The sequence below is a fragment of the Emys orbicularis genome, chromosome 5 (genome assembly GCF_028017835.1).
Source record: "Emys orbicularis isolate rEmyOrb1 chromosome 5, rEmyOrb1.hap1, whole genome shotgun sequence".
Taxonomy (NCBI): domain Eukaryota; kingdom Metazoa; phylum Chordata; order Testudines; family Emydidae; genus Emys; species Emys orbicularis.
In genome coordinates, this window is record NC_088687.1 from 14,468,864 (window position 1) to 14,496,500 (window position 27,637).

The following is a 27,637-nucleotide window of genomic DNA, read 5'->3' on the forward strand; positions in this document are numbered from 1 at the left end:
CTGTCTGGGTGAGCTCACAAGAGAAACTAAGCCATGGGGATTTCTTAAAGATAAAGCCCCCCAAAATATTTCAGGGGTGGGACAGAGAAAACAGAGTCAGATTATCTCAACTCATGAGTTGACTCATCTTTGGGGCTTTTAAATATTAACAGACATATTGCACTTTTTTCCTAATAGTATGTCCTTCACACTTGCATGGAATTTGTAGTGAAAACTTTGGTTCATGTTTCCGAGCAAGATTTCTAAGAGATATGAGAAAACAGGGCACCCTTAATGGAGGGACAGGAGCTGAGATAACTTGACTCCCTTCTCCCCACTCCTCACCACACACAATGTTTATTTGTGGCTTTCACTTCAATAATTTCCCCTGTGTTATTTTTGCCTAGGAGAGCAAAAAGGCAGCTCCGCTTCCTGCACACAGAGAGGCGTACGTCGATCACTTCCTAAAACTCACTGAAAGTGAAACCTAGTTTGAGTCCTTATGAGAAATCAGGAATTTCAATTAAAAGGGAACAGTTGGCAAAGCAAAACAATTCTGTTACCCGTTGGGACTTCCCCGCACCTATTGAATAATCTCTGGTTATTTTAGCTGTCTTGGCAATAATCAAGACCAATCAGCATCAAGGAGGGAAAAGGCTTAGCGTATAAATGTACACTGGGAAACACTTTCTCTTAGACACTCCTCAACCTCTCCCAGACATCCAAGAATAATACAGAAGAACCTTCACTCTCATCACCATGAAGGGAACCTGGGCTGTCGTCCTTTGTTCACTGCTCCTGATTGCAGCTGAAATTCAAGGTAAGAGGCAGCAATATCACAAAAGACATGTAATACAGTGAGGAAGCCAGAGGTGTGAGTCACTGGAAAGCTGTGTAGAATAAATGCTTGGAAATTACTTTTGTGGCAAAAAAGAGATCTCTGTTCAGGGTTTGTGTTCTACTGCCGCTCGCAAACATCTGTCTGCTCTGCTTGTGTCTAGAAGGTGTGTGTTGTCCACACAGGACTCGGACTGATCAGCTTGTATGTAGCAGGGAAATGAATATGACAGTTTTCGGCAGGCTTGGATTTCTGCCCAGACTGTCCCCTAGTTTGTAAGGGTGTGAAATCAGCCTTAGTCTATCAAATTCTGTCTTGTTTTAATCAGCAGAGGAAGACAGTTTGGACCTGACCCAAAGCACAGTGAAGTCAGTGGGAACTTTCCCACTGATTTCAATGGGTGTTGGATCAGAGCCTTTGTGAGCAACAATGATTTTAGTTCCAACTGCTCATTCACTCCCATCACTTTTACACCGGGGCGAGTCCTGTTTTCCATTGACTCGTGTGAGAGCAGAATCAGGCCCTCGGACTTCAAAATTAATGTGATGAAGGCAAAAGAGTGTAGCACGTTTTGTGACGTTGTCCTAATGTAAATATGCACATGGAAACATTGCAGGACAAATTACTCTGCAGCCCTGGGATGAAATGGAGTGTTTTCAACCACTCCTCTTCCAACTTAAATATATTTTATTGAAGACATCTCAGGTATCTAATATCGTTCTAATCTCTCTCTCTCCTGGGCCCATTTCTTTTAGGGCAGCTGACCTCGGGACAAGGACGTTGCAGCTGCACAGAGAAAGGTTCTAATTTCATTCAGCCAAAAGCCTTAGGAAAAATAGAAGTGATTCCCAAGAGCTCTTCCTGTGACCATGTTGAGATCATGTGAGTAATGACTTAACCATTCAGCTGTCACCACTCCGTAGGGCTGCTTGTCACAATGGCAGGAAATATGGGGATTTCCCCCCCTTTAACGTAACCCCAGGTTCTGATGTCCATCCCCGTTACAAGCAAAGCAAAGTGCAATGAGGCTAGAGACTAAGGCCCAGATCATCAGCTGGTGTGATCAACACAGCTTCATAGACCTCCATGGAAATACACCAACTGAGGATTAGCCTGGAGGATGGGATTCTCCAGGGCTCGGTGCCTTGTTTAGTCATTGACACCTGTGCACAGTGGGTGCACAATGCTACCAGATCTGAATAGGAGCATTTTGCACTCCCTTGCACAGGGGCCAAAGACTACACAGGTTGTAGGGAATCAGGCCCTGAGACTAGATGAGAACCTAGATCCCACTTCCTAGGTGCATAGAAATACATCAGGTAGATCCTTCTAATGCTTTAGCTGATTTGAGGTCTTTTGATTTTATATTCGCTCCCAGCTCATGGGGACAATGTAGCATATTACTCAGCTCACCAAGAGCTGGACTCCTGCTATTCAGACCCTGATCCCAGATAACAAAGACAATGGTGACCTTTCCATTCTATGGAAATGAATTCTGTTTTGCTTTGTTCATTTCAGTGCGACAATTAAGTCCACTGGAGAGCAAAGATGCTTGAACCCGAATGCCAAATGGGTGGAGAAGATGATGACAGCCCTCATCAAGAAAAGGTAGGTTTCCCATCCGTCTGCAGGGAAAAACTCTCGTGCTTAAGAGCTCACTTCAGTCTCATACATAAATGAGATCCAACTTCGGGCCTAATTGATAGTCACTGCAGTCTCACAGCCTGTGCCTGACCCACAGCTCACAGCGTCCTCAGAAACCTGCATTGCAACTCCAGAAAATGGCATATTTTTTGGGACACAGTATAAGGTATCTGGGGTATACAGAACCCCCCCATTGCAGCAATAGCCCCTGCTTCACGCAGAAGAGCAGGTCAAATGAACTGCATTGTTTCAAAGGGAAAAACAAGTTGGTTTAAACAGCCTGTGTGTCTCAGACTCAGTACTAAACTCACTTGAGCTGAATTTTGGGGCTCTTTATCCATGGGTGGGCTTCAAGAGCTGGGAAATGCCATCCATGATGCCTATTGAGAAATCACATAATCCTTTAGGACTAGATTGTGCCACATTTACCCTCACTGAGTAACACCTTACTCCACAAGTAATCCTATGGAAAGCAAAGGGACTATTCACAGAGTAAGGTGCCAATTAGCTTAACAGTGTCAGAATCTGGTCCTCTGAATTTAACCTACTGATCTACCAAGTACTCAATGGTCCTGATACTGATGAGACTTAAACTGGTGTAAATCAGGAGTAAGTCCAATGGAGTGGCACAGCGTAAAGCAGGACCGGCTCCAGGGTTTTTGCCGCCCCAAGCGGCGGGGGGAAAAAATAAAAGCCACGATCGAAATCGGCGGCACTCCAGCGGCAGCTCCACCGCGCCGCTTTCTTCTTCGGCGGGAATTCAGCGGCAGGTGCTTCCCTCCGAGAGGGACCCACCGCCGAATTGCCGCGGAACAGCCCGACGTGCCGCCCCTTCCCCTTGGCCGCCCCAAGCACCTGCTTGCTGGGCTGGTGCCTGGAGTCGGCCCTGGCGTAAAGCTAGTGTGAGAGGAAAATGAAGCCCTTCTGTACGTGAAATCCAGAAAGAAACATTCTAATGAAAGGATAAAGTTCCCACTGTGTTTTATTTTGACAGGTCTTCACAAAGCACTCACCGGTAAAGGAGAAGAGTTAAAGATCACTTCATCAGAGTAATGAGATTTTAGGATTTCAGCACTTCAGGCTCCCTCTCCAGAGAGCAATGAACTTGAGTCTGTTTCCTCCACCTAGCTCTACAGCTTTTAAAATACAAATGCTGCAGCTGAGGCAAGTTGTTCCCAACACAAAGTCGTTGCATCCATTAAGGTAACATCTGGGTTGTGACATCATCTCAACACTGTGATGGAACCTCAGCCTGTCACGGCAGGACATGTAGTGAGGCATCTGTAACCTCATAATCCTACTGGCAAACCAGTGACAATAAAGGCCCAGTTTGTCTTTGGGGTCTCCTGGTGGCTATAAGTGGTAATAGATTGCTTCTGTTTATCTAATTAGCAAATATTTCTTTGAGCTACATGGATGGGTTATTATATTATTATAATCATAACTCGGAGATAAAAATATTCTCAGGTAACACATACTAAGAATTCCAAGTTATTTTTTCAAGCAGGTTTGAAATTAACTTAATTCTTAGATATACATGTTCCATGTTAATTTATATAATATCACATATGATTGTTGTTCTAGGGTATGTGAAACATTTGTCTGTAGGCTTTATAAATAAAATTGAAGAAGGATTGTAATCTAAAACTAACCACACTGTGTGTTTAACTGATGTATAAACATTTATTACATAGATTAAATGCATCTGATTATTAGGAAATGTAATATAACAAATGACTGTAATATAATATTCACAAACATTCCTTGTGTTAGACTTCTTCTTTTAAAGATAAACCAATTAAGTGAATAAAAGATACTGAAAACTGTAACAGCTGCCTTGGAGTTTGTACTATGTAATCATTCATCAGCTGAAATTTCATTCATAGTGCTAGATATATTTACAGTTGACTAACTCCATCAGAGAATTAATGCTAATATCCTACCATATGAATTTGATAAAAATACACGTATAGAAAGCTTGATGCTTGCATACATTCATTCACACTACATTGAACCAATATCCAACCAATTGCACTTTCTCAAGTCCTCCTCCTACACCTCTAACACCAGAACTGCACCCCATCCCCACTCATCTACTTACCTTTCCCTGTCACCCCAAAGAAAACGCTGGAAGAATAGATAAGCATTGCAGCTTCACCTGAAGGTCAAGTCAACACATTTGGTCTTTGGCAAAGCGGGGCGGGAAAGCTAGTGCCACACTGGAGGGCACCTCCCTGAAGAGGCTCTGGGCCTGCAGCTCTTTGCCTGTGGCAGCGCGAAGGGGCTGAGACGTGCGTCCCTGGTCTGTGACAGAAAGGAGCTGGTCCCAGAAGAGCAGCACAGGGGCCCCGATCCTCCAGAGTATTTAGGTACCTAATTCCTACTGATTTCAGCGGGAACTGGGTGTCCAACACCTTAGGGGAACTGGGCCTGCCGGTCCCAGCTGGAATCCCCCCTCCGCTGGCCAGGGACAGCTCTTTCCCTTTAATACAACAAATTCCTATTAAGCGGGGACACTTTAATGAAGCATTCGGCCCCTATCACTGTGCCTGGCCCAAGGAGCCCCATCTCTAGTGCTGGCCTTGTTGCCCAGCACCCTCAGCAGCACACAGATACTTCCCGGAGCTTTGAAAGGGGAGGGGCGCATGCCTGCAGGGCAGCAGAGATCAAAACACTGAGCAGAGCAATCAGGGCAGGCATTGTGCGATACTGGCGGAAGCCAGTTCTGTGGACAAAAGAATCAGCAGTGTCTCCACTGGCTCTTTGTCGACAATAAAGGGAGGGGAAAAGACAAAAGTCTGTCATAGGGGTGGAAGGTTTTCTCACCAAAACTGGGCGTTTTTCCCGACAAAAGTCCCATTATAGTGTGGACGCTCTTGCTGTTTTGTCGCCAAAAGGCAGTTTTTGGCGACAAAACTTGGTAGTGTAGGCAAGGCCTAAACTGACAAACTAAATTGGAAAAAGGCACTCTTATTCTGGGATTAGTGTGTCTACACAGGGATTTATACCAGTATAACTACGGCAGTATAAATATCCTAGTATAATTATGCCACTAAATTCTGTACATAGACAAGCCCATACTCACTTCTTCTAAACATGTGGGTTTCGTACAGATCTTTATGCCAAGCTTAGTGCTGGGGTATAACACGATCCAGTGGCTGTAAACTGAAGCTAGACAAATTCAGACTGGAAATAAAGTATAATTTTTTAACAGTGAGGGTAATTAACCATTGAAACAATCCAGCCCGGCCCTACACCAAATGGCAACCCAGGCGAGAAGCCTCTTCAGTGCCCCCCCCCGCATTTGTTAAAATTTCGAACCTTATTTTTTATTGCATGTGTAGCCCATTTCACGACTTTGATGCGTGATTTATCCCTGTCATATAAGATGATAAATTTGCATGCTAAGATCTGTACAATAAAAACAGCACCCCAAGCCCAGTGCCCCCAACTCCGGCACCCCAGGCAGTCGACTGGGCTGCCTGCCCCTAAATCCAGCCCTGGAAACAATTTACCAAATGTTGTGGTGGATTCTCCATAACTGGCAATTTTTAGACCAAGATGGGATGTTTCTCTGAAAGAGATACTCTAGCCCAAAAGGAATTATTTTGGGGAAGTTCTATGGCCTGCGTGATACAAGTCAGACTAGGGTCTGGTCTACACTTAAAATTTAGGTTGGCATGGCTACATTGCTCAGGGGTGTGGATTTTTCACACACCTGAGTGATGTGGCTATGTTGACCTACCCGCCCCCGTGTAGGTGCAGCTAGGCTGACAGAATGCTTTTGTTGACCTAGCTACCATCCGCTTGGAGAGGTGCAGCGGGGTGGGCAAACTTTTTGGCTCGAGGGCCACATCGGGGTTGCAAAATGGTATGGAGGGCCGGGTAAGGAAGGCTGTGCCTCCCGAAACAGCCTGGCCCCCGCTCCCTATCTGCCCCCTCAGAACCTCCGACCCATCCAACCCCCCGGCTCCTTGTCCCCTGACCATCCCCTCCTGGGACTCCCACCCCTAACCACCCCCCCCTGGAACCCCACCCCTATCCAACCCCCCTCTCCCTGTCCCGATTGCCCTGACCCCTATCCACAGCCCTGCCCCCTGACAGGCCCCCCGGGACTCCCACGCCTATCCAACCCCCCCCCGCTCCCCATCCCCTAACCACCCCCCCCAGGACTCCCACCCTCTATCCAACCCCCCCCATCTCCCTGTCCCCTGACTGCCCCGACCCCCATCCACACCCCCGTCCACTGACAGGCCCCCTGGGACTCCCATGCCTACCCAACCCCCCCCTTTTCCCTGTCCCCTGACTGCCCCACCCCCAGAACCTTTGCCCCATCCAACCGCCCCCTGTTTACTGTCCCCTGACTGCCCCCCAGTCAGGGGAACCCCCCGCCCCTTATCCAACCCCCTGGCCCCCTTACCATGCCGATCAGAGTGGTTGGACTGGCTTATTGGAAAGCCTGGGAGGAGGGAGGGTGCAAGCTGTGCTGCCCACGTGGCGGCGTGGCTGCGGGGGAGGGGGGACAGCAGGGGAGGGGCTGGGGGTAGCCTCCCCAACCGGGAGCTCAGGGGCCGGGCAGGATGGTCCCATGGGCCGGATGTGGCCCATGGGCTGTAGTTTCCCCACATCTGTCCTACAGAGATGTCACGGTGGCCTGCATCTATACTATGGGGTTATTGCGGTGTAGCTACAGCACCGTAGCTACACTGCTATAGTCCCATATCATAGACATGTCCCAGATCATCACAATGGTCCCTTTTGGCCTTGGAATCGATGACTCTTCTCACACAAGAAATACTCAATCCTTCAACATGCAGAGTATCCTTCGAGGCTAAAGGATTCTTCCATTTTAGTTCATTATTTTCTAGCACAATGTCTTTTTTTACGCCACAGTTGTTTTGTATTAATGGCAGGAAGCGCCACTGCCCTTTCAGTCTCCCAATTGTTTGTTATCTGTTTGGGTGCCACTCTAATACGGAATTCTTAGTTTATTTTAGTTAGAGTAGAAATCCCCAGATATGCTGTATCACATCAGTTGGTTTCCCACTGATGCAAATAAGACTTAGGCCTGGTCTACACTACGAGTTTAGGTCGACTTTAGCAGCGTTAAATCGAATTAAGCCGGACACGTTCACACGACGAAGCCCTTTCTTTCGACTTAAAGGGCCCTTTAAACCGGTTTCTTTACTCCACCTCCGACGAGGGGATTAGCGATAAAATCGGCCTTAGCGGGTCGGAATTAGGGTAGTGTGGACGGAATTCGACGTTATTGGCCTCCGGGAGCTATCCCACAGTGCTTCATTGTGACCGCTCTGGACAGCACTCTCAACTCAGATGCACTGACCAGGTAGACAGGAAAAGGCCCGCGAACGTTTGAATTTCATTTCCTGTTTGCTCAGCGTGGAGAGCACAGGTGACCACGCAGAGCTCATCAGCACAGGTAACCGTGATGGAGTCCCAGGATCGCAAAAGAGCTCCAGCATGGACAGAACGGGAGGTACGGGATCTGCTCGCCATATGGGGAGATGAATCAGTGCTAGCTGAACTCCGAAGCAGTAAACGAAATGGCAAAATATTAGAAAAGGTCTCCAAGGCCATGAAGGAAAGAGGCCATAACAGGGACGCACAGCAGTGCCGCGTGAAAATTAAGGAGCTACGGCAAGCCTACCACAAAGCCAGAGAAGCAAACGGAAGGTCCGGGGCAGAGCCGCAAACATGCCGCTTCTACGCGGAGCTGCATGCCATTCTAGGGGGTGCAGCCACCACTACCCCAACCGTGTGCTATGACTCCCTCACTGGAGAAACACACAGGGAAGCGGGTTCGGGGTTCGGGGTACGAGGAAGATGAGGATGGAGATAATGTAGATAGCTCACAGCAGCAAGGAAGCGGAGAAACTGGTTTCCCCAACAGCCAGGATATGTTTATCACCCTGGACCTGGAACCAGTAACCCCCAAACTCACCCAAGGCGTGCTCCCAGACCCTGAGGGCACACAGGGGACCTCTGGTGAGTGTACCTTTGTAAATATTACACATGGTTTAAAAGCAAGCGTGTTTAATGATTAATGATTAATTTGCCCTGGCAATCGTGGCCAGTACAGCTACTGGAAAAGTCTGTTAACGTGTATGGGGATGGAGCGGAAATCCTCCAGGGACATCTCCAGAAAGCTCTCCTTCATGTACTCCCAAAGCCTTTGCAAAAGGTTTCTGGGGAGGGCTGCCTTATCCCGTCCGCCATGGTAGGACACTTTACCACGCCAGGCCAGTAGCATGTAGTCTGGAATCATTGCATAACAAAGCATGGCAGCGTATGGTCCCGGTGTTTGCTGGCATGCAGACAACATCCATTCCTTATCGCTCTTTGTTATCCTCAGGAGAGTGATATCATTCACGGACACCTGGTTGAAATGGGGCGATTTTATTAAGGGGACATTCAGAGGTGCCCGTTCCTGCTCTGCTGAACAGAAATGTTCCCCGCTGTTAGCCACGCGGTGGGGGGAGGGGTGAAGTGATCATCCCAGAGAATTGGGTGTGGGGGAGGAGGGGGGTTAGTTGGGTTTGTGCTGCATGTTAACCCGGAAACTGCAGCCCCTCCTTTTACATTGCAAACCCATTTTAAATGGCCAACCCAATGGGTGCTTGATATGGGAAATGAGGGCGCTGCTGTTTGAAACCATTCCCACATGTTAAGAAGGTTAAAAAAGCCAAAAGACTGTGTCTTACCATGGCTGCCTGCAAGCCGAAATCTGTTGCCTGGCACTGTGTGAGTGATCTCTCACACCAAACTGGCAGGCCCTCAATATAAGAGAAAAATGCGACCTTGTAACGAAAGCACATGTGCTGTGTAATGTGAACAGCAAAATTTAACGTGAAAGAGTGTACCCATTGTTCTCTAAAATGTGTCTTTTTTAACCACCTCTCCCTTCTCCTCCACCAGCTGCAAATGTTTCTCCTTCACAGAGGCTAGTGAAGATTAGAAAGAGAAAACGGAGGACGCGGGACGATATGTTCACGGAGCTCCAGATGTCCTCCCACGCTGACAGAGCACAGCAGAATGCGTGGAGGCAGTCAATGTCAGACTACAGAAAAGCACAATATGAACGAGAGGAGAGGTGGCAGGATGAATCGCGGGATGAACAGAGCAAGTTGCGGGCTGAAGATGATAGGTGGCGTCAGCTTGCAGACAGAAGGCAAGAGTCGATGCTCCGGCTGCTGGAGCATCAAACTGATATGCTCCAGCGTATGGTTGAGCTGCAGGAAAGGCAGCAGGAGCAGAGACCGCCGCTACAGCCCCTGTGTAACCAACAGCCCTCCTCCCCAAGTTCCATAGCCTCCTCACCCAGACGCCCAAGAACACGGTGGGGGGGCCTCCGGCCACCCAGTCACTCCACCCCAGATGATTGCCCGAGCATCAGAAAGCTGGCCTTCAATAAGAGTTAAAGTTTTAAACTGCAGTGTGTCCTTTTCCTTCCCTCCTCCCCCACCCATCCCGGGCTACCTTGGCAATTATCCCCCTAGTTGTGTGATGAATTAATAAAGAATGCATGAATGTGAAGTAACAATGACTTTATTGCCTCTGCAAGCGGTGCTCGAAGGGGAGGAGGGGAGGGTGGGGTGGTTGATTTACAGGGAAGTAGAGTGAACCGGGTGGGGGGGGGGGGCGGAGGGTTCATCAAGGAGAAACAAACAGAAGTTTCAGACCATAGCCTGGCCAGTCACAAAACTCGTTTTCAAAGCTTCTCTGATGCGCACCGCGCCCTGCTGTGCTCCTCTAACCGCCCTGGTGTCTGGCAGCGCGTAATCAGCGGCCAGGCAATTTGCCTCAACCTCCCACCCCGCCGTAAATGTCTCCCCCTTACTCTCACAGATATTGTGGAGCGCACAGCAAGCAGCAATAACAATGGGGATATTCTTTTCGCAGAGGTCTGAGCGAGTCAGTAAGCTGCGCCAGCGCGCTTTTAAACGTCCAAATGCACATTCCACCACCATTCGGCACTTGCTCAGCCTGTAGTTGAACAGGTCCTGACTCCTGTCCAGGCTGCCTGTGTACGGCTTCATGAGCCATGGCATTAAGGGGTAGGCTTGGTCCCCAAGGATCACGATAGGCATTTCAACATCCCCAATGGTTACTTTCTGGTCCGGGAAGAAAGTCCCTTCCTCCAGCTTTCGAAACAGAGCAGAGTGCCTGAAGACGCGAGCATCATGTACCTTTCCCGGCCATCCCACGTTGATGTTGGTGAAACGTCCCTTGTGATCCACCAGGGCTTGCAGCAGCATTGAAAAGTACCCCTTGCGGTTTATGTACTCGGTGGCTTGGTGCTCCGGTGCCAAGATAGGGATATGGGTTCCGTCTATGGCCCCACTACAGTTTGGGAATCCCATTGCAGCAAAGCAATCCACGATGGCCTGCATGTTTCCCAGAGTCACTACCCTTGATATCACCAGGTCTTTCATTGCCCTGGCAACTTGGATCACAGCAGCCCCCACAGTAGATTTGCCCACTCCAAATTGATTCCCGACTGACCGGTAGCTGTCTGGCGTTGCAAGCTTCCACAGGGCTATCGCCACTCGCTTCTCAACTGTGAGGGCTGCTCTCATCCTGGTATTCTGGCGCTTCAGGGCAGGGGAAAGCAAGTCACAAAGTTCCATGAAAGTGCCCTTACGCATGCGAAAGTTTCGCAGCCACTGGGAATCGTCCCACACCTGCAGCACGATGCGGTCCCACCAGTCTGTGCTTGTTTCCCGGGCCCGGAATCGGCGTTCCACGGCATGAACCTGCCCCAGTAACACCATGATTTCCACATTGCTGGGGCCTGTGCCTTGTGAGAGGTCTATGTCCATGTCAATTTCCTCATCACTCTCGTCGCCGCGCTGCAATCGCCTCCTCGGCTGGTCCTGGTTTTGCTTTGGCATGTCCTGGCTCTGCATATAGTCCAGGACAATGCGCGTGGTGTTCATAGTGCTCATAATTGCCGCGGTGATCTGAGCGGGCTCCAGGATCCCAGTGCTAGCTATGGCACCTGGTCTGAAAAAAGGCGCGAAACTAGTATCTGACGGACCAGGGCAGGGAGGGAGGGAGGGAGGGGCAAGTGACAACATGGCGTACAGGTACAGGGAATTAAAATCAAGAAAGGTGGCTGTGCATCAGGGAGAAACACAAACAACTGTCACACAGAATGCCCCCCCCCCCCCCCAAAGATTGAACTCAAAACCCTGGGTTTAGCAGGCCGTTGATTTCACGGAGGGAGGGGGAAGCTAATGAATACAGAACAAATCTATTTTTTACATCTTAAGCTGGCAGCCGACGGTGCAGCATGATTGATAGCCACTGCAGTACGATGACGACGGATACCAGTCATAATATACCATCTTCTACCAAAAGGCAAGGGGCTGTTGCTGTGTAGCAATGCAGCCCCACATCTGCCAGCCCCACGTCTGCCAGCACCCAGATCGCCCTCGGCCTCTTCTGGGTGCTTAGCAGAAAATACTGGGCGCTTGGCAGAAAATAGCATACTACGACTGATAGCCATCATCGTCAAACAGTTCAATAGGACTGAGCATGTCTGCCCAGGTGCCCATGATTGACAGCCACTGCAGTACGATGACGACGGATACCAATCGTAATATACCATCTTCTATCAAAAGGCAAGGGGCTGCTGCCGTGTAGCAATGCAGCCCCACGTCTGCCAGCACCCAGATCGCCCTCGGCCTCTTCTGGGTGCTTAGCAGAAAATACTGGGCGCTTGGCAGAAAATAGCATACTACGACTGATAGCCATCATCGTCAAGACAGTTCAATAGGACTGAGCATGTCTGCCCAGGTGCCTCTGATCGAACCGCAATATGACGACGATGGATACCAGTCGTAATATACCATCTACTGCCAAAAGGCAAAAGGCAAGGGGCTGGTGCAATGCAGCCCTACGGCTGCCAGCCCCACGGCTACCAGTCATGCTGCACCGTCTACCGCCAAAAGGCAGTTAGCTGCTGCTGTTGTGTAGCAATGCAGTACCACGTCTGCCGGCACCCAGATGACATATGGTGACGGTGAGCTGAGCTGAGCGGGCTCCATGCTTGCCGTGGTATGTTGTCTGCACAGGTAACCCAGGTAAAAAGGCGCGAATCTATTGTCTGCCGTTGCTCTGACGGAGGGGGAGGGGCCTGACGACAGGTACCCAGAACCCCCCGCGACACTGTTTTGCATCATTCAGGCATTGGGATCTCAACCCATAATTCCAATGGGCGGCGGAGACTGCGGGAACTGTGGGATAGCTACCCATAGTGCAATGCTCCGGAAGTCGACGCTAGCCTCGGTACTGTGGACGCGGTCCGCCGACTAGAGCACTTAGAGCATTTTATGTGGGGACACACACAATTGGCTGTATACAACCGATTTCTATAAAACTGGCTTCTATAAATTCGACCTAATTTCGTAGTGTAGACATACCCTTAGGTATGTGCTTAAAATGTTTTCCTGATTAGGGGCCTGTGAAGGGGTCAACTGGTGCCTCCTTATAGCCAGGTGTGGTATAGCAGCTCCCTCTTCACTCGGGGTGTGTGTATGTGTATGTGTATGTGTGTGTGTGTGTGTGTGTGTGTCCTGCTGGTGGCTGTTCCATCTGTGTGGTAGTCTGCCTCTTCCAGTGATGTGGCCCTCCAGCCAGGTCCCTTCAAATGTAACACTTCTTTATGTCTTAGAGTTCAGAACTATAACACACAAGAACCCCAAAACAGAAGGAGACAAAGCAGGCTGCTCCCGAGAGCAACGAGGAACAACTCACCCTATCTTACTACAGGCTGTCTGACTGCAAACTTACTGCTGCTAGTGTTAGACCCAGCTCACACACTTCACTACAGAAGACCCAGCTCACTCTAGCCTGCAAGCAGAACCAAGGGAATTACCCCCTCCCCAAAATTTAAAATTATAACCTACAATTTTAACACAGTTTTAATATACCACAATTTGGACCTCACTGAACCTGTGTGGTTCCTTCATATTTCATATGTTGTGAAAGAGCAGAAAACACAACAATTGCTAAAGGCCAGAATCCAGGGCCCGTACTCACACTACATAGCACCACACTCCTTGTGCAGTATCATCAAAAATATTGCCTTGTAAAATAAACTAAGTAGAGAGTATACAATCAACGTGGAGAAGTCACAAAAGCCAATAGTCCTGTGGAATTTTTGTCTTTGCCGGCTGTTCCCTTTTCATTTTAATGCCTGTTTTCTCATGGGGACAAGTAGGTTTCACTTCCCATGACTCTTAGGAAATGATCAGCCCACACGTGGGATGTGTGCAGGGAGCTGTCTGGGTAATCTCACAAATGAAACTAACCCATGGGGATTTCTTAAAGATAAAGCCCCCCAAAATATTTCAGGGGTGGGACAGAGAAAAGAGAGTCAGATTATCTCAACTCCAGTCCCTTAATCCTAAATGTGAGTTGACTCATCTTTGGGACTTTTAAATATTAACAGAAATACTGCACTTTTTCCCTATTAGTATGTCCTTCACACTTGCATAGAATTTGTAGTGAAAACTTCGGACCATATTTCTGAGCAAGATTCCTAAGAGTTATGAGAAAACAGGGCACCCTTAATGGGGGGACAGGAGCTGAGATAACTTGACTCCCTTCTCCCAACTCCTCACCCCACACAATGTTTATTTGTGGCTTTCACTTCAATAATTTCCCCTGTGTTATTTTTGCCTAGGAGAGCAAAAAGACAACTCCTCTCCCTGCACACATAGAGGCGTACGTCGATCACTTCCTAAAACTCACTGAAAGTGAAACCTAGTTTGAGTCCTTATGAGAAATCAGGAATTTCAATTAAAAGGGAACAGTTGGCAAAGCAAAACAATTCTGTCACCTGTTGGGACTTTCCTGCACAGCTTGAATAATCTCTGGTTATTTTAGCTGCGATGGCAATAATCAAGACCAATCAGCATGAAGGAGGGAAAAAGCTTAGCGTATAAATGTACACTGGGAAACACCTTCTCTTAGACACTCCTCAACCTCTCCCAGACATCCAAGAATAATACAGAAGAACCTTCACTCTCATCACCATGAAGGGAACCTGGGCTGTCGTCCTTTGTTCACTGCTCCTGATTGCAGCTGAAATTCAAGGTAAGAGGCAGCAATATCACAAAAGACATGTAATACAGTGAGGAAGCCAGAGGTGTGAGTCACTGGAAAGCTGTGTAGAATAAATGCTTGGAAATTACTTTTGTTGGAAAAAAGTGATCTGAGTTCAGGGTTTGTGTTCTACTGCCGCTTGCAAACATCTGTCCGCTCTGCTTGTGTCTAGAAGGTGTGTGTTGTCCACACAGGACTCGGACTGATCAGCTTGTATTTAGCAGGGAAAGGAATATGACAGTTTTCGGCAGGCTTGGATTTCTGCCCAGACTGTCCCCTAGTTTGTAAGGTTGTGAAATCAGCCTCAGTCTATCAAATTCTGTCTTGTTTTAATCACCAGAGGAAGACAGTTTGGGCCTGATCCAAAGCACAGTGAAGTCAGTGGGAACTTTCCCACTGATTTCAATGGGTGTTGGATCACAGCCTTTGTGAGCAACAATGATTTTAGTTCCAACTGCTCATTCACTCCCATCACTTTTACACCGGGGTGACTCCTGTTTTCCATTGACTCGTGTGAGAGCAGAATCAGGCCCTCTGACTTCAAAATTAATGAGATGAAGGCAAAAGAGTGTAGCGTTTTTTGTGACATTGTCCTAACGTAAATATGCACATGGAAACATTGCAGGACAAATTACACTGCAGCCCTGAGGATGAAATGGAGTGTTTTCAACCACTCCTCTTCCAACTTAAATATATTTTATTGAAGACATCTCAGGTATCTAATATCGTTCTAATCTCTCTCTCTCCTGGGCCCATTTCTTTTAGGGCAGCTGACCTCGGGACAAGGACGTTGCAGCTGCACAGAGAAAGGTTCTGATTTCATTCAGCCAAAAGCCTTAGGAAAAATAGAAGTGATTCCCAAGAGCTCTTCCTGTGACCATGTTGAGATCATGTGAGTAATGACTTAACCATTCAGCTGTCACCACTCCGTAGGGCTGCTTGTCACAATGGCAGGAAATATGGGGATTTCCCCCCCTTTAACGTAACCCCAGGTTCTGATGTCCATCCCCGTATTACAAGCAAAGCAAAGTGCAATGAGGCTAGAGACTAAGGCCCAGATCATCAGCTGGTGTGATCAACACAGCTTCATAGACCTCCATGGAAATACACCAACTGAGCACTAGTCTGGAGGGTTGGATTCTCAGGGCTTGGTGCCTTGTTTAGTCATTGACACCTGTGCACAGTGGGTGCACAATGCTACCAGATCTGAACAGGAGCATTTTGCACTCCCTTGCACAGGGGCCAATGACTACACAGGTTGTAGGGAATCAGGCCCTGAGGCTAGATGAGAACCTAGAGCCCACTTGCTGGGTGCATAGAAATATATCAGGTAGATCATTCAAATGATTTAGCTGATTTGAGGTCTTTTGATTTTATATTCGCTCCCAGCTCATGGGACAATGTAGCGTATTACTCAGCTACCGAGGGCCAGACTCCTGCTATTCAGACCCTGATCCCAGATAACAAAGACAATGGTGACCTTTCCATTCTATGGAAATTAATTCTGTTTCTGGGGTGACCAGATAGCAAGTGTGAAAAATCGGGACAGGGATGGAGGGTAATAGGTGTCTATGCAAGAAAAAGCTGCAAAAATCAGGACTGTCCCTATAAAATCGGGACATATGGTCACCCTATCTGTTTTGCCTTGTTCATTTCAGTGCGACAATGAAGTCCACTGGAGAGCAAAGATGCTTGAACCCGAATTCCAAACGGGTGGAGAAGATGATGACAGCCCTCATCAAGAAAAGGTAGGTTTCCCATCCGTCTGCAGGGAAAAACTCTCGTGCTTAAGAGCTCACTTCAGTCTCATACATAAATGAGATCCAACTTCGGGCCTAATTGATGGTCACTGCAGTCTCACAGCGTGTGCCTGACCCACTGCTCACAGCGTCTTCAGAAACCTGCATTGCAACTCCAGAAAATGGCATTTTTTTGGGACACAGTATAAGGTATCTGGGGTATACAGAACCCCCCCATTGCAGCAATAGCCCCTGCTTCACGCAGAAGAGCAGGTCAAATGAACTGCATTGTTTCAAAGGGAAAAACAAGTTTGTTTAAACAGTCTGTGTGTCTCAGACTCAGTACTAAACTCACTTGAGCTGAATTTTGGGGCTCTTTATCCATGGGTGGGCTTCAAGAGCTGGGAAATGCCATCCATGATGCCTATTGAGAAATCACAGAATCCTTTAGGACCAGATTGTGCCACATTTATCCTCGCTGAGTAACACCTTACTCCACAAGTAATCCTATAGAAAGCAAAGGGACTATTCACAGAGTAAGGTGCCAATCAGCTTAACAGTGGCAGAATCTGGTCCTTTGAATTTAACCTACTGTTCTACTAAGTACTCGATGGCCCTGGTTCTGATGTGACTTAAACTGGTGTAAATCAGGAGTAAGTCCAATGGAATGGCACAGCGTAAAGCTAGTGTGAGAGGAAAATCAAGCCCTTCTGTATGTGTAATCCCGAAAGAAACATTCTAATGAAAGGATAAAGTTCCCACTGTGTTTTATTTTGACAGGTCTTCACAAAGCACTCACCGGTAAAGGAGAAGAGTTAAAGATCACTTCATCAGAGTAATGAGATTTTAGGATTTCAGCACTTCAGGCTCCCTCTCCAGAGAGCAATGAACTTGAGTCTGTTTCCTCCACCTGGCTCTACAGCCTTTAAAATACAAATGCTGCAGCTGAGGCAAGTTGTTCCCAACACAAAGTCGTTGCATCCATTAGGGTAACATCTGGGTTGTGACATCATCTCAACACTGTGATGGAACATCAGCCTGTTACGGCAGGACATGTAGTGAGGCATCTGTAACCTCATAATCCTACTGGCAAACCAGTGACAATAAAGGCCCAGTTTGTCTTTGGGGTCTCCTGGTGGCTATAAGTGGTAATAGATTGCTTCTGTTTATCTAATTAGCAAATATTTCTTTGAGCCACATGGACGGGTTATTATATTATTATAATCATAACTCGGAGATAAAAATATTCTCAGGTAACACATACTAAGAATTCCAAGTTATTTTTTCTAGCAGGTTAGAAATTAATGTAATTCTTAGATATACATGTTCCATGTTAATTTATATAATATCACATATGATTGTTGTTCTAGGGTATGTGAAACATTTGTCTGTAGGCTTTATAAATAAAATTGAAGAAGGACTGTAATCTAAAACTAACCACACTCTGGGTTTAATTGATGTATAAACATTTATTACATAGATTAAATGCATCTGATCATTAGGAAATGTAATATAACAAATGACTGTAATATAATATTCACAAACATTCCTTGTGTTAGACTTCTTCTTTTAAAGATAAACCAATTAAGTGAATAAAAGATACTGAAAACTGTAACAGCTGCCTTGGAGTTTGTACTATGTAATCATTCATCAGCTGAAATGTCATTCATTGTGCTAGATATATTTACAGTTGACTAACTCCATCAGAGAATTAATGCTAATATCCTACCATATGAATTTGATAAAAATACACGTATAGAAAGCTTGATGCTTGCATACATTCATTCACACTACACTGAACCAATATCCAACCAATTGCACTTTCTCAAGTCCTCCTCCTACACCTCTAACACCAGAACTGCACCCCATCCCCACTCATCTACTTACCTTTCCCTGTCACCCCAAAGAAAACGCTGGAAGAATAGATAAGCATTGCAGCTTCACCTGAAGGTCAAGTCGACACATTTGCTCTTTGGCAAAGCGGGGCGGGAAAGCTAGTGCCACCCTGGAGGGCACCTCCCTGAAGAGGTTCTGGGCCTGCGGCTCTTTGCCTGTGGCAGCGCGAAGGGGCTGAGACGTGCGTCCCTGGTCTGTGACAGAAAGGAGCTGGTCCCAGAAGAGCAGCACAGGGGCCCCGATCCTCCAGAGTATCTAGGTACCTAATTCCTACTGATTTCAGCGGGAACTGGGTGTCCAACACCTTAGGGGAACTGGGCCTGCCGGTCCCAGCTGGAATCCCCCCTCCGCTGGCCAGGGACAGCTCTTTCCCTTTAATACAACAAATTCCTATTAAGCGGGGACACTTTAATGAAGCATTCGACACCTATCACTGTGCTTGCCCCAAGGAGCCCCATCTCTAGTGCTGGCCTTGCTGACCAGCACCCTCAGCAGCACACAGATACTTCCCGGAGCTTTGAAAGGGGAGGGGCGCATGCCTGCAGGGCAGCAGAGATCAAAACACTGAGCAGAGCAATCAGGGCAGGCATTGTGCGATACTGGCGGAAGCCAGTTCTGTGGACAAAAGAATCAGCAGTGTCTCCACTGGCTCTTTGTCGACAATAAAGGGAGGGGAAAAGACAAAAGTCTGTCATAGGGGTGGAAGGTTTTCTCACCAAAACTGGGCGTTTTTCCCAACAAAAGTCCCATTATAGTGTGGACGCTCTTGCTGTTTTGTCGCCAAAAGGCAGTTTTTGGCGACAAAACTTGGTAGTGTAGGCAAGGCCTAAACTGACAAACTAAATTGGAAAAAGGCACTCTTATTCTGGGATTAGTGTGTCTACACAGGGATTTATACCAGTATAACTACGGCAGTATAAATATCCTAGTATAATTATGCCACTAAATTCTGTACATAGACAAGCCCATACTCACTTCTTCTAAACATGTGGGTTTCGTACAGATCTTTATGCCAAGCTTAGTGCTGGGGTATAACACGATCCAGTGGCTGTAAACTGAAGCTAGACAAATTCAGACTGGAAATAAAGTATAATTTTTTAACAGTGAGGGTAATTAACCATTGAAACAATCCAGCCCGGCCCTACACCAAATGGCAACCCAGGCGAGAAGCCTCTTCAGTGCCCCCCCCCCATTTGTTAAAATTTCGAACCTTATTTTTTATTGCATGTGTAGCCCATTTCACGACTTTGATGCGTGATTTATCCCTGTCATATAAGATGATAAATTTGCATGCTAAGATCTGTACAATAAAAACAGCACCCCAAGCCCAGTGCCCCCAACTCTGGCACCCCAGGCAGTCGACTGGGCTGCCTGCCCCTAAATCCAGCCCTGGAAACAATTTACCAAATGTTGTGGTGGATTCTCCATAACTGGCAATTTTTAGACCAAGATGGGATGCTTCTCTGAAAGAGATACTCTAGCCCAAAAGGAATTATTTTGGGGAAGTTCTATGGCCTGCGTGATACAAGTCAGACTAGGGTCTGGTCTACACTTAAAATTTAGGTTGGCATGGCTACATTGCTCAGGGGTGTGGATTTTTCACACACCTGAGTGATGTGGCTATGTTGACCTACCCGCCCCCGTGTAGGTGCAGCTAGGCTGACAGAATGCTTTTGTTGACCTAGCTACCATCCGCTTGGAGAGGTGCAGCGGGGTGGGCAAACTTTTTGGCTCGAGGGCCACATCGGGGTTGCAAAATGGTATGGAGGGCCGGGTAGGGAAGGCTGTACCTCCCGAAACAGCCTGGCCCCCGCTCCCTATCTGCCCCCTCAGAACCTCCGACCCATCCAACCCCCCGGCTCCTTGTCCTCTGACCGTCCCCTCCTGGGACTCCCACCCCTAACCACCCCCCCCAGGACTCCCACCCTCTATCCAACCCCCCCCCCATCTCCCTGTCCCCTGACTGCCCCGACCCCCATCCACACCCCCGTCCACTGACAGGCCTCCCGGGACTCCCATGCCTACCCAATCCCCCCCTTTCCCTGTCCCCTGACTGCCCCACCCCCAGAACCTTTGCCCCATCCAACCGCCCCCTGTTTACTGTCCCCTGACTGCCCCCCAGTCAGGGGAACCCCCCGCCCCTTATCCAACCCCCTGGCCCCCTTACCATGCCGATCAGAGTGGTTGGACTGGCTTATTGGAAAGCCTGGGAGGAGGGTGGGTGCAAGCTGTGCTGCCCACGTGGCGGCGTGGCTGCGGGGGAGGGGGGACAGCAGGGGAGGGGCTGGGGGTAGCCTCCCCAGCCGGGAGCTCAGGGGCCGGGCAGGATGGTCCCATGGGCCGGATGTGGCCCATGGGCCGGATGTAGCCCACGGGCTGTAGTTTCCCCACATCTGTCCTACAGAGATGTCACGGTGGCCTGCATCTATACTATGGGGTTATTGCGGTTCCGTCTATGGCCCCACTACAGTTTGGGAATCCCTTTGCAGCAAAGCAATCCACGATGGCCTGCACGTTTCCCAGAGTCACTACCCTTGATATCACCAGGTCTTTCATTGCCCTGGCAACTTGGATCACAGCAGCCCCCACAGTAGATTTGCCCACTCCAAATTGATTCCCGACTGACCGGTAGCTGTCTGGCATTGCAAGCTTCCACAGGGCCATCGCCACTCGCTTCTCAACTGTGAGGACTGCTCTCATCCTGGTATTCTGGTGCTTCAGGGCAGGGGAAAGCAAGTCACAAAGTTCCATGAAAGTGCCCTTACGCATGCGAAAGTTTCGCAGCCACTGGGAATCGTCCCACACCTGCAGCACAATGCGGTCCCACCAGTCTGTGATTGTTTCCCGGGCCCAGAATCGGCGTTCCACGGCATGAACCTGCCCCAGTAACACCATGATTTCCACATTGCTGGGGCCTGTGCCTTGTGAGAGGTCTATGTTCATGTCAATTTCCTCATCACTCTCGTCGCCGCGCTACAATCGCCTCCTCCTCGGCTGGTCCTGGTTTTGCTTTGGCATGTCCTGGCTCTGCATATACTCCAGGACAATGCGCGTGGTGTTCATAGTGCTCATAATTGCCGCGGTGATCTGAGCGGGCTACAGGATCCCAGTGCTAGCTATGGCACCTGGTCTGAAAAAAGGCGCGAAACTAGTATCTGGCGGACCAGGGCAGGGAGGGAGGGAGGGAGGGGCGAGTGACAACATGGCGTACAGGTACAGGGAATTTAAATCAACAAAGGTGGCTGTGCATCAGGGAGAAACACAAACAACTGTCACACAGAATGGCCCCCCCCCAAAGATTGAACTCAAAACCCTGGGTTTAGCAGGCCGTTGATTTCACGGAGGGAGGGGGAAGCTAATGAATACAGAACAAATCTATTTTTTACATCTTAAGCTGGCAGCCGATGGTGCAGCATGACTGATAGCCACTGCAGTACGATGACGACGGATACCAGTCATAATATACCATCTTCTACCAAAAGGCAAGGGGCTGTTGCTGTGTAGCAATGCAGCCCCACATCTGCCAGCCCCACGTCTGCCAGCACCCAGATCGCCCTCGGCCTCTTGTGATTGGCTGTATACAACCGATTTCTATAAAACTGGCTTCTATAAATTCAACCTAATTTCGTAGTGTAGACATACCCTTAGGTATGTGCTTAAAATGTTTTCCTGATTAGGGGCCTGTGAAGGGGTCAACTGGTGCCTCCTTATAGCCAGGTGTGGTATAGCAGCTCCCTCTTCACTCGGGGTGTGTGTATGTGTGTGTGTGTGTGTGTGTGTGTCCTGCTGGTGGCTGTTCCATCTGTGTGGTAGTCTGCCTCTTCCAGTGATGTGGCCCTCCAGCCAGGTCCCTTCAAATGTAACACTTCTTTATGTCTTCTTTATGTCAATATTAACAGAACTATAACACACAAGAACCCCAAAACAGAAGGAGACAAAGCAGGCTGCTCCCGAGAGCAGCGAGGAACAACTCACGCTATCTTACTACAGGCTGTCTGACTGCAAACTTACTGCTGCTAGTGTTAGACCCAGGTCACACACTTCACTACAGAAGACCCAGCTCACTCTAGCCTGCAAGCAGAACCAAGGGAACTACCCCCTCCCCAAAATTTAAAATTATAACCTACAATTTTAACACAGTTTTAATATACCACAATTTGGACCTCACTGAACCTGTGTGGTTCCTTCATATTTCATATGTTGTGAAAGAGCAGAAAACACAACAATTGCTAAAGGCCAGAATCCAGGGCCCGTACTCACACTACATAGCAACACACTCCTTGTGCAGTATCATCAAAAATATTGCCTTGTAAAATAAACTAAGTAGAGAGTATACAATCAACGTGGAGAAGTCACAAAAGCCAATAGTCCTGTGGAATTTTTGTCTTTGCCGGCTGTTCCCTTTTCATTTTAATGCCTGTTTTCTCATGGGGACAAGTAGGTTTCACTTCCCATGACTCTTAGGAAATGATCAGCCCACACCTGGGATGTGTGCAGGGGGCTGTCTGGGTAATCTCACAAATGAAACTAACCCATGGGGATTTCTTAAAGATAAAGCCCCCCAAAATATTTCAGGGGTGGGACAGAGAAAAGAGAGTCAGATTATCTCAACTCCAGTCCCTTAATCCTAAATGTGAGTTGACTCATCTTTGGGGCTTTTAAATATTAACAGAAATACTGCACTTTTTTCCTATTAGTATGTCCTTCACACTTGCATGGAATTTGTAGTGAAAACTTCGGACCATATTTCTGAGCAAGATTCCTAAGAGTTATGAGAAAACAGGGCACCCTTAATGGGGGGACAGGAGCTGAGATAACTTGACTCCCTTCTCCCAACTCCTCACCCCACACAATGTTTATTTGTGGCTTTCACTTCAATAATTTCCCCTGTGTTATTTTTGCCTAGGAGAGCAAAAAGACAGCTCCTCTCCCTGCACACATAGAGGCGTACGTCGATCACTTCCTAAAACTCACTGAAAGTGAAACCTAGTTTGAGTCCTTATGAGAAATCAGGAATTTCAATTAAAAGGGAACAGTTGGCAAAGCAAAACAATTCTGTCACCTTTTGGGACTTTCCTGCACAGCTTGAATAATCTCTGGTTATTTTAGCTGCGATGGCAATAATCAAGACCAATCAGCATGAAGGAGGGAAAAAGCTTAGCGTATAAATGTACACTGGGAAACACCTTCTCTTAGACACTCCTCAACCTCTCCCAGACATCCAAGAATAATACAGAAGAACCTTCACTCTCATCACCATGAAGGGAACCTGGGCTGTCGTCCTTTGTTCACTGCTCCTGATTGCAGCTGAAATTCAAGGTAAGAGGCAGCAATATCACAAAAGACATGTAATACAGTGAGGAAACCAGAGGTGTGAGTCACTGGAAAGCTGTGTAGAATAAATGCTTGGAAATTACTTTTGTTGGAAAAAAGTGATCTGAGTTCAGGGTTTGTGTTCTACTGCCGCTTGCAAACATCTGTCCGCTCTGCTTGTGTCTAGAAGGTGTGTGTTGTCCACACAGGACTCGGACTGATCAGCTTGTATTTAGCAGGGAAAGGAATATGACAGTTTTCGGCAGGCTTGGATTTCTGCTCAGACTGTCCCCTAGTTTGTAAGGTTGTGAAATCAGCCTCAGTCTATCAAATTCTGTCTTGTTTTAATCACCAGAGGAAGACAGTTTGGGCCTGATCCAAAGCACAGTGAAGTCAGTGGGAACTTTCCCACTGATTTCAATGGGTGTTGGATCAGAGCCTTTGTGAGCAACAATGATTTTAGTTCCAACTGCTCATTCACTCCCATCACTTTTACACCGGGGTGACTCCTGTTTTCCATTGACTCGTGTGAGAGCAGAATCAGGCCCTCTGACTTCAAAATTAATGAGATGAAGGCAAAAGAGTGTAGCGTTTTTTGTGACATTGTCCTAACGTAAATATGCACATGGAAACATTGCAGGACAAATTACTCTGCAGCCCTGAGGATGAAATGGAGTGTTTTCAACCACTCCTCTTCCAACTTAAATATATTTTATTGAAGACATCTCAGGTATCTAATATCGTTCTAATCTCTCTCTCTCCTGGGCCCATTTCTTTTAGGGCAGCTGACCTCGGGACAAGGACGTTGCAGCTGCACAGAGAAAGGTTCTGATTTCATTCAGCCAAAAGCCTTAGGAAAAATAGAAGTGATTCCCAAGAGCTCTTCCTGTGACCATGTTGAGATCATGTGAGTAATGACTTAACCATTCAGCTGTCACCACTCAGTGGGGCTGCTTGTCACAATGGCAGGAAATATGGGGATTTCCCCCCCTTTAACGTAACCCCAGGTTCTGATGTCCATCCCTGTATTACAAGCAAAGCAAAGTGCAATGAGGCTAGAGACTAAGGCCCAGATCATCAGCTGGTGTGATCAACACAGCTTCATAGACCTCCATGGAAATACACCAACTGAGCACTAGTCTGGAGGGTTGGATTCTCAGGGCTCGGTGCCTTGTTTAGTCATTGACACCTGTGCACAGTGGGTGCACAATGCTACCAGATCTGAACAGGAGCATTTTGCACTCCCTTGCACAGGGGCCAATGACTACACAGGTTGTAGGGAATCAGGCCCTGAGGCTAGATGAGAACCTAGATCCCACTTCCTAGGTGCATAGAAATACATCAGGTAGATCCTCCTAATGCTTTAGCTGATTTGAGGTCTTTTGATTTTATATTCGCTCCCAGCTCATGGGACAATGTAGCGTATTACTCAGCTACCGAGGGCCAGACTCCTGCTATTCAGACCCTGATCCCAGATAACAAAGACAATGGTGACCTTTCCATTCTATGGAAATTAATTCTGTTTCTGGGGTGACCAGATAGCAAGTGTGAAAAATCGGGACAGGGATGGAGGGTAATAGGTGTCTATGCAAGAAAAAGCTGCAAAAATCAGGACTGTCCCTATAAAATCGGGACATATGGTCACCCTATCTGTTTTGCCTTGTTCATTTCAGTGCGACAATGAAGTCCACTGGAGAGCAAAGATGCTTGAACCCGAATTCCAAACGGGTGGAGAAGATGATGACAGCCCTCATCAAGAAAAGGTAGGTTTCCCATCCGTCTGCAGGGAAAAACTCTCGTGCTTAAGAGCTCACTTCAGTCTCATACATAAATGAGATCCAACTTCGGGCCTAATTGATGGTCACTGCAGTCTCACAGCGTGTGCCTGACCCACTGCTCACAGCGTCTTCAGAAACCTGCATTGCAACTCCAGAAAATGGCATTTTTTTGGGACACAGTATAAGGTATCTGGGGTATACAGAACCCCCCCCCATTGCAGAAATAGCCCCTGCTTCACGCAGAAGAGCAGGTCAAATGAACTGCATTGTTTCAAAGAGAAAAACAAGTTGGTTTAAACAGCCTGTGTGTCTCAGACTCAGTACTAAACTCACTTGAGCTGAATTTTGGGGCTCTTTATCCATGGGTGGGCTTCAAGAGCTGGGAAATGCCATCCATGATGCCTATTGAGAAATCACATAATCCTTTAGGACCAGATTGTGCCACATTTACCCTCGCTGAGTAACACCTTACTCCACAAGTAATCCTATGGAAAGCAAAGGGACTATTCACAGAGTAAGGTGCCAATCAGCTTAACAGTGGCAGAATCTGGTCCTTTGAATTTAACCTACTGTTCTACTAAGTACTCTACTAAGTACTGTTCTACTAAGTACTCTACTAAGTACTGTTCTACTAAGTACTCTACTAAGTACTAAGTAACCTACTGTTCTACTAACCTACTGTTCTACTAAGTTCTACTAAATTCTACTGGTTCTGATGTGACTTAAACTGGTGTAAATCAGGAGTAAGTCCAATGGAGTGGCACAGCGTAAAGCTAGTATGAGAGGAAAATCAAGCCCTTCTGTACGTGTAATCCCGAAAGAAACATTCTAATGAAAGGATAAAGTTCCCACTGTGTTTTATTTTGACAGGTCTTCACAAAGCACTCACCAGTAAAGGAGAAGAGCTAAAGGTCACTTCAACAGCGCTTCAGGCTCCCTCTCCAGAGAGCAATGAACTTGAGTCTGTTTTCTCCACCTGGCTCTACAGCTTTTAAAATACAAATGCTGCAGCTGAGGCAAGTTGTTCCCAACACAAAGTCGTTGCATCCATTAAGGTAACATCTGGGTTGTGACATCATCTCAACACTGTGATGGAACCTCAGCCTGTCATGGCAGGACATGTAGTGAGGCATCTGTAACCTCATAATCCTACTGGCAAACCAGTGACAATAAAGGCCCAGTTTGTCTTTGGGGTCTCCTGGTGGCTATAAGTGGTAAGATTGCTTCTGTTTATCTAATTAGCAAATATTTCTTTGAGCTACATGGATGGGTTATTATATTATTATAATCATAACTCGGAGATAAAAATATTCTCAGGTAACACATACTAAGAATTCCAAGTTATTTTTTCTAGCAGGTTAGAAATTAATGTAATTCTTAGATATACATGTTCCATGTTAATTTATATAATATCACATATGATTGTTGTTCTAGGGTATGTGAAACATTTGTCTGTAGGCTTTATAAATAAAATTGAAGAAGGATTGTAATCTAAAACTAACCACACTCTGGGTTTAATTGATGTATAAACATTTATTACATAGATGAAATGCATCTGATCATTAGGAAATGTAATATAACAAATGACTGTAATATAATATTCACAAACATTCCTTGTGTTAGACTTCTTCTTTTAAAGATAAACCAATTAAGTGAATAAAAGATACTGAAAACTGTAACAGCTGCCTTGGAGTTTGTACTATGTAATCATTCATCAGCTGAAATGTCATTCATATTGCTAGATATATTTACAGTTGACTAACTCCATCAGAGAATTAATGCTAATAGCCTACCATATGAATTTGATAAAAATACACGTATAGAAAGCTTGATGCTTGCATACATTCATTCACACTACACTGAACCAATATCCAACCAATTGCACTTTCTCAAGTCCTCCTCCTACACCTCTAACACCAGAACTGCACCCCATCCCCACTCATCTACTTACCTTTCCCTGTCACCCCAAAGAAAACGCTGGAAGAATAGATAAGCATTGCAGCTTCACCTGAAGGTCAAGTCAACACATCTGGTCTTTGGCAAAGCGGGGCGGGAAAGCCAGTGCCACACTGGAGGGCACCTCCCTGAAGAGGCTCTGGGCCTGATTCCCGTTTACACTGCGGCTCTTTGCCTTGGTGTGGCAGCGCGAAGGGGCTGAGACGTGCCTCCCTGGTCTGTGACAGAAAGGAGCTGGTCCCAGAAGAGCAGCACAGGGGCCCCGATCCTCCAGAGTATGTAGGTACCTTATTCCTACTGATTTCAGCGGGAACTAGGTGTCCAACACCTTAGGGGAACTGGGCCTGCCGGTCCCAGCTGGA

At 47.3% G+C, this 27,637-nt stretch overlaps 3 protein-coding genes across 3 annotated transcripts; all 3 read left to right on the forward strand.

Moving 5' to 3' along the window:
- Positions 1-738: 738 nt before the first annotated feature.
- Positions 739-3,480, forward strand: LOC135879784 (C-X-C motif chemokine 10-like). The gene is made up of 4 exons (XM_065405848.1): positions 739-799; positions 1,573-1,699; positions 2,336-2,425; positions 3,456-3,480. The coding sequence occupies exons 1-4, from the start codon at positions 739-741 to the stop codon at positions 3,478-3,480; spliced, it is 303 nt and encodes a 100-aa protein (XP_065261920.1).
- Positions 3,481-14,523: 11,043 nt separating this feature from the next.
- On the forward strand, positions 14,524-17,137 carry LOC135879761 (C-X-C motif chemokine 10-like). Its single transcript, XM_065405823.1, has 4 exons — positions 14,524-14,584; positions 15,359-15,485; positions 16,252-16,341; positions 17,113-17,137. The coding sequence occupies exons 1-4, from the start codon at positions 14,524-14,526 to the stop codon at positions 17,135-17,137; spliced, it is 303 nt and encodes a 100-aa protein (XP_065261895.1).
- A 6,349-nt stretch (positions 17,138-23,486) lies between these two features.
- On the forward strand, positions 23,487-26,214 carry LOC135879775 (C-X-C motif chemokine 10-like). Its single transcript, XM_065405838.1, has 4 exons — positions 23,487-23,547; positions 24,322-24,448; positions 25,215-25,304; positions 26,190-26,214. Exons 1-4 carry the CDS (start codon positions 23,487-23,489, stop codon positions 26,212-26,214), a joined length of 303 nt encoding a protein of 100 aa, XP_065261910.1.
- Positions 26,215-27,637: the final 1,423 nt, after the last annotated feature.

Excerpts from the sequence above, each read along its gene's own strand:
- LOC135879761 (XM_065405823.1), top strand. The coding sequence starts at position 14,524 with ATGAAGGGAACCTGGGCTGTCGTCCTTTGTTCACTGCTCCTGATTGCA. Across the intron at positions 15,486-16,251 it reads TGTGACCATGTTGAGATCAT|TGCGACAATGAAGTCCACTG; the intron begins GTGAGTAATGAC and ends TGTTCATTTCAG. Across the intron at positions 16,342-17,112 it reads ACAGCCCTCATCAAGAAAAG|GTCTTCACAAAGCACTCACC; the intron begins GTAGGTTTCCCA and ends TTATTTTGACAG.
- LOC135879775 (XM_065405838.1), top strand. The coding sequence starts at position 23,487 with ATGAAGGGAACCTGGGCTGTCGTCCTTTGTTCACTGCTCCTGATTGCA. Across the intron at positions 23,548-24,321 it reads GATTGCAGCTGAAATTCAAG|GGCAGCTGACCTCGGGACAA; the intron begins GTAAGAGGCAGC and ends CATTTCTTTTAG. Across the intron at positions 25,305-26,189 it reads ACAGCCCTCATCAAGAAAAG|GTCTTCACAAAGCACTCACC; the intron begins GTAGGTTTCCCA and ends TTATTTTGACAG.
- LOC135879784 (XM_065405848.1), top strand. The coding sequence starts at position 739 with ATGAAGGGAACCTGGGCTGTCGTCCTTTGTTCACTGCTCCTGATTGCA. Across the intron at positions 800-1,572 it reads GATTGCAGCTGAAATTCAAG|GGCAGCTGACCTCGGGACAA; the intron begins GTAAGAGGCAGC and ends CATTTCTTTTAG. Across the intron at positions 1,700-2,335 it reads TGTGACCATGTTGAGATCAT|TGCGACAATTAAGTCCACTG; the intron begins GTGAGTAATGAC and ends TGTTCATTTCAG.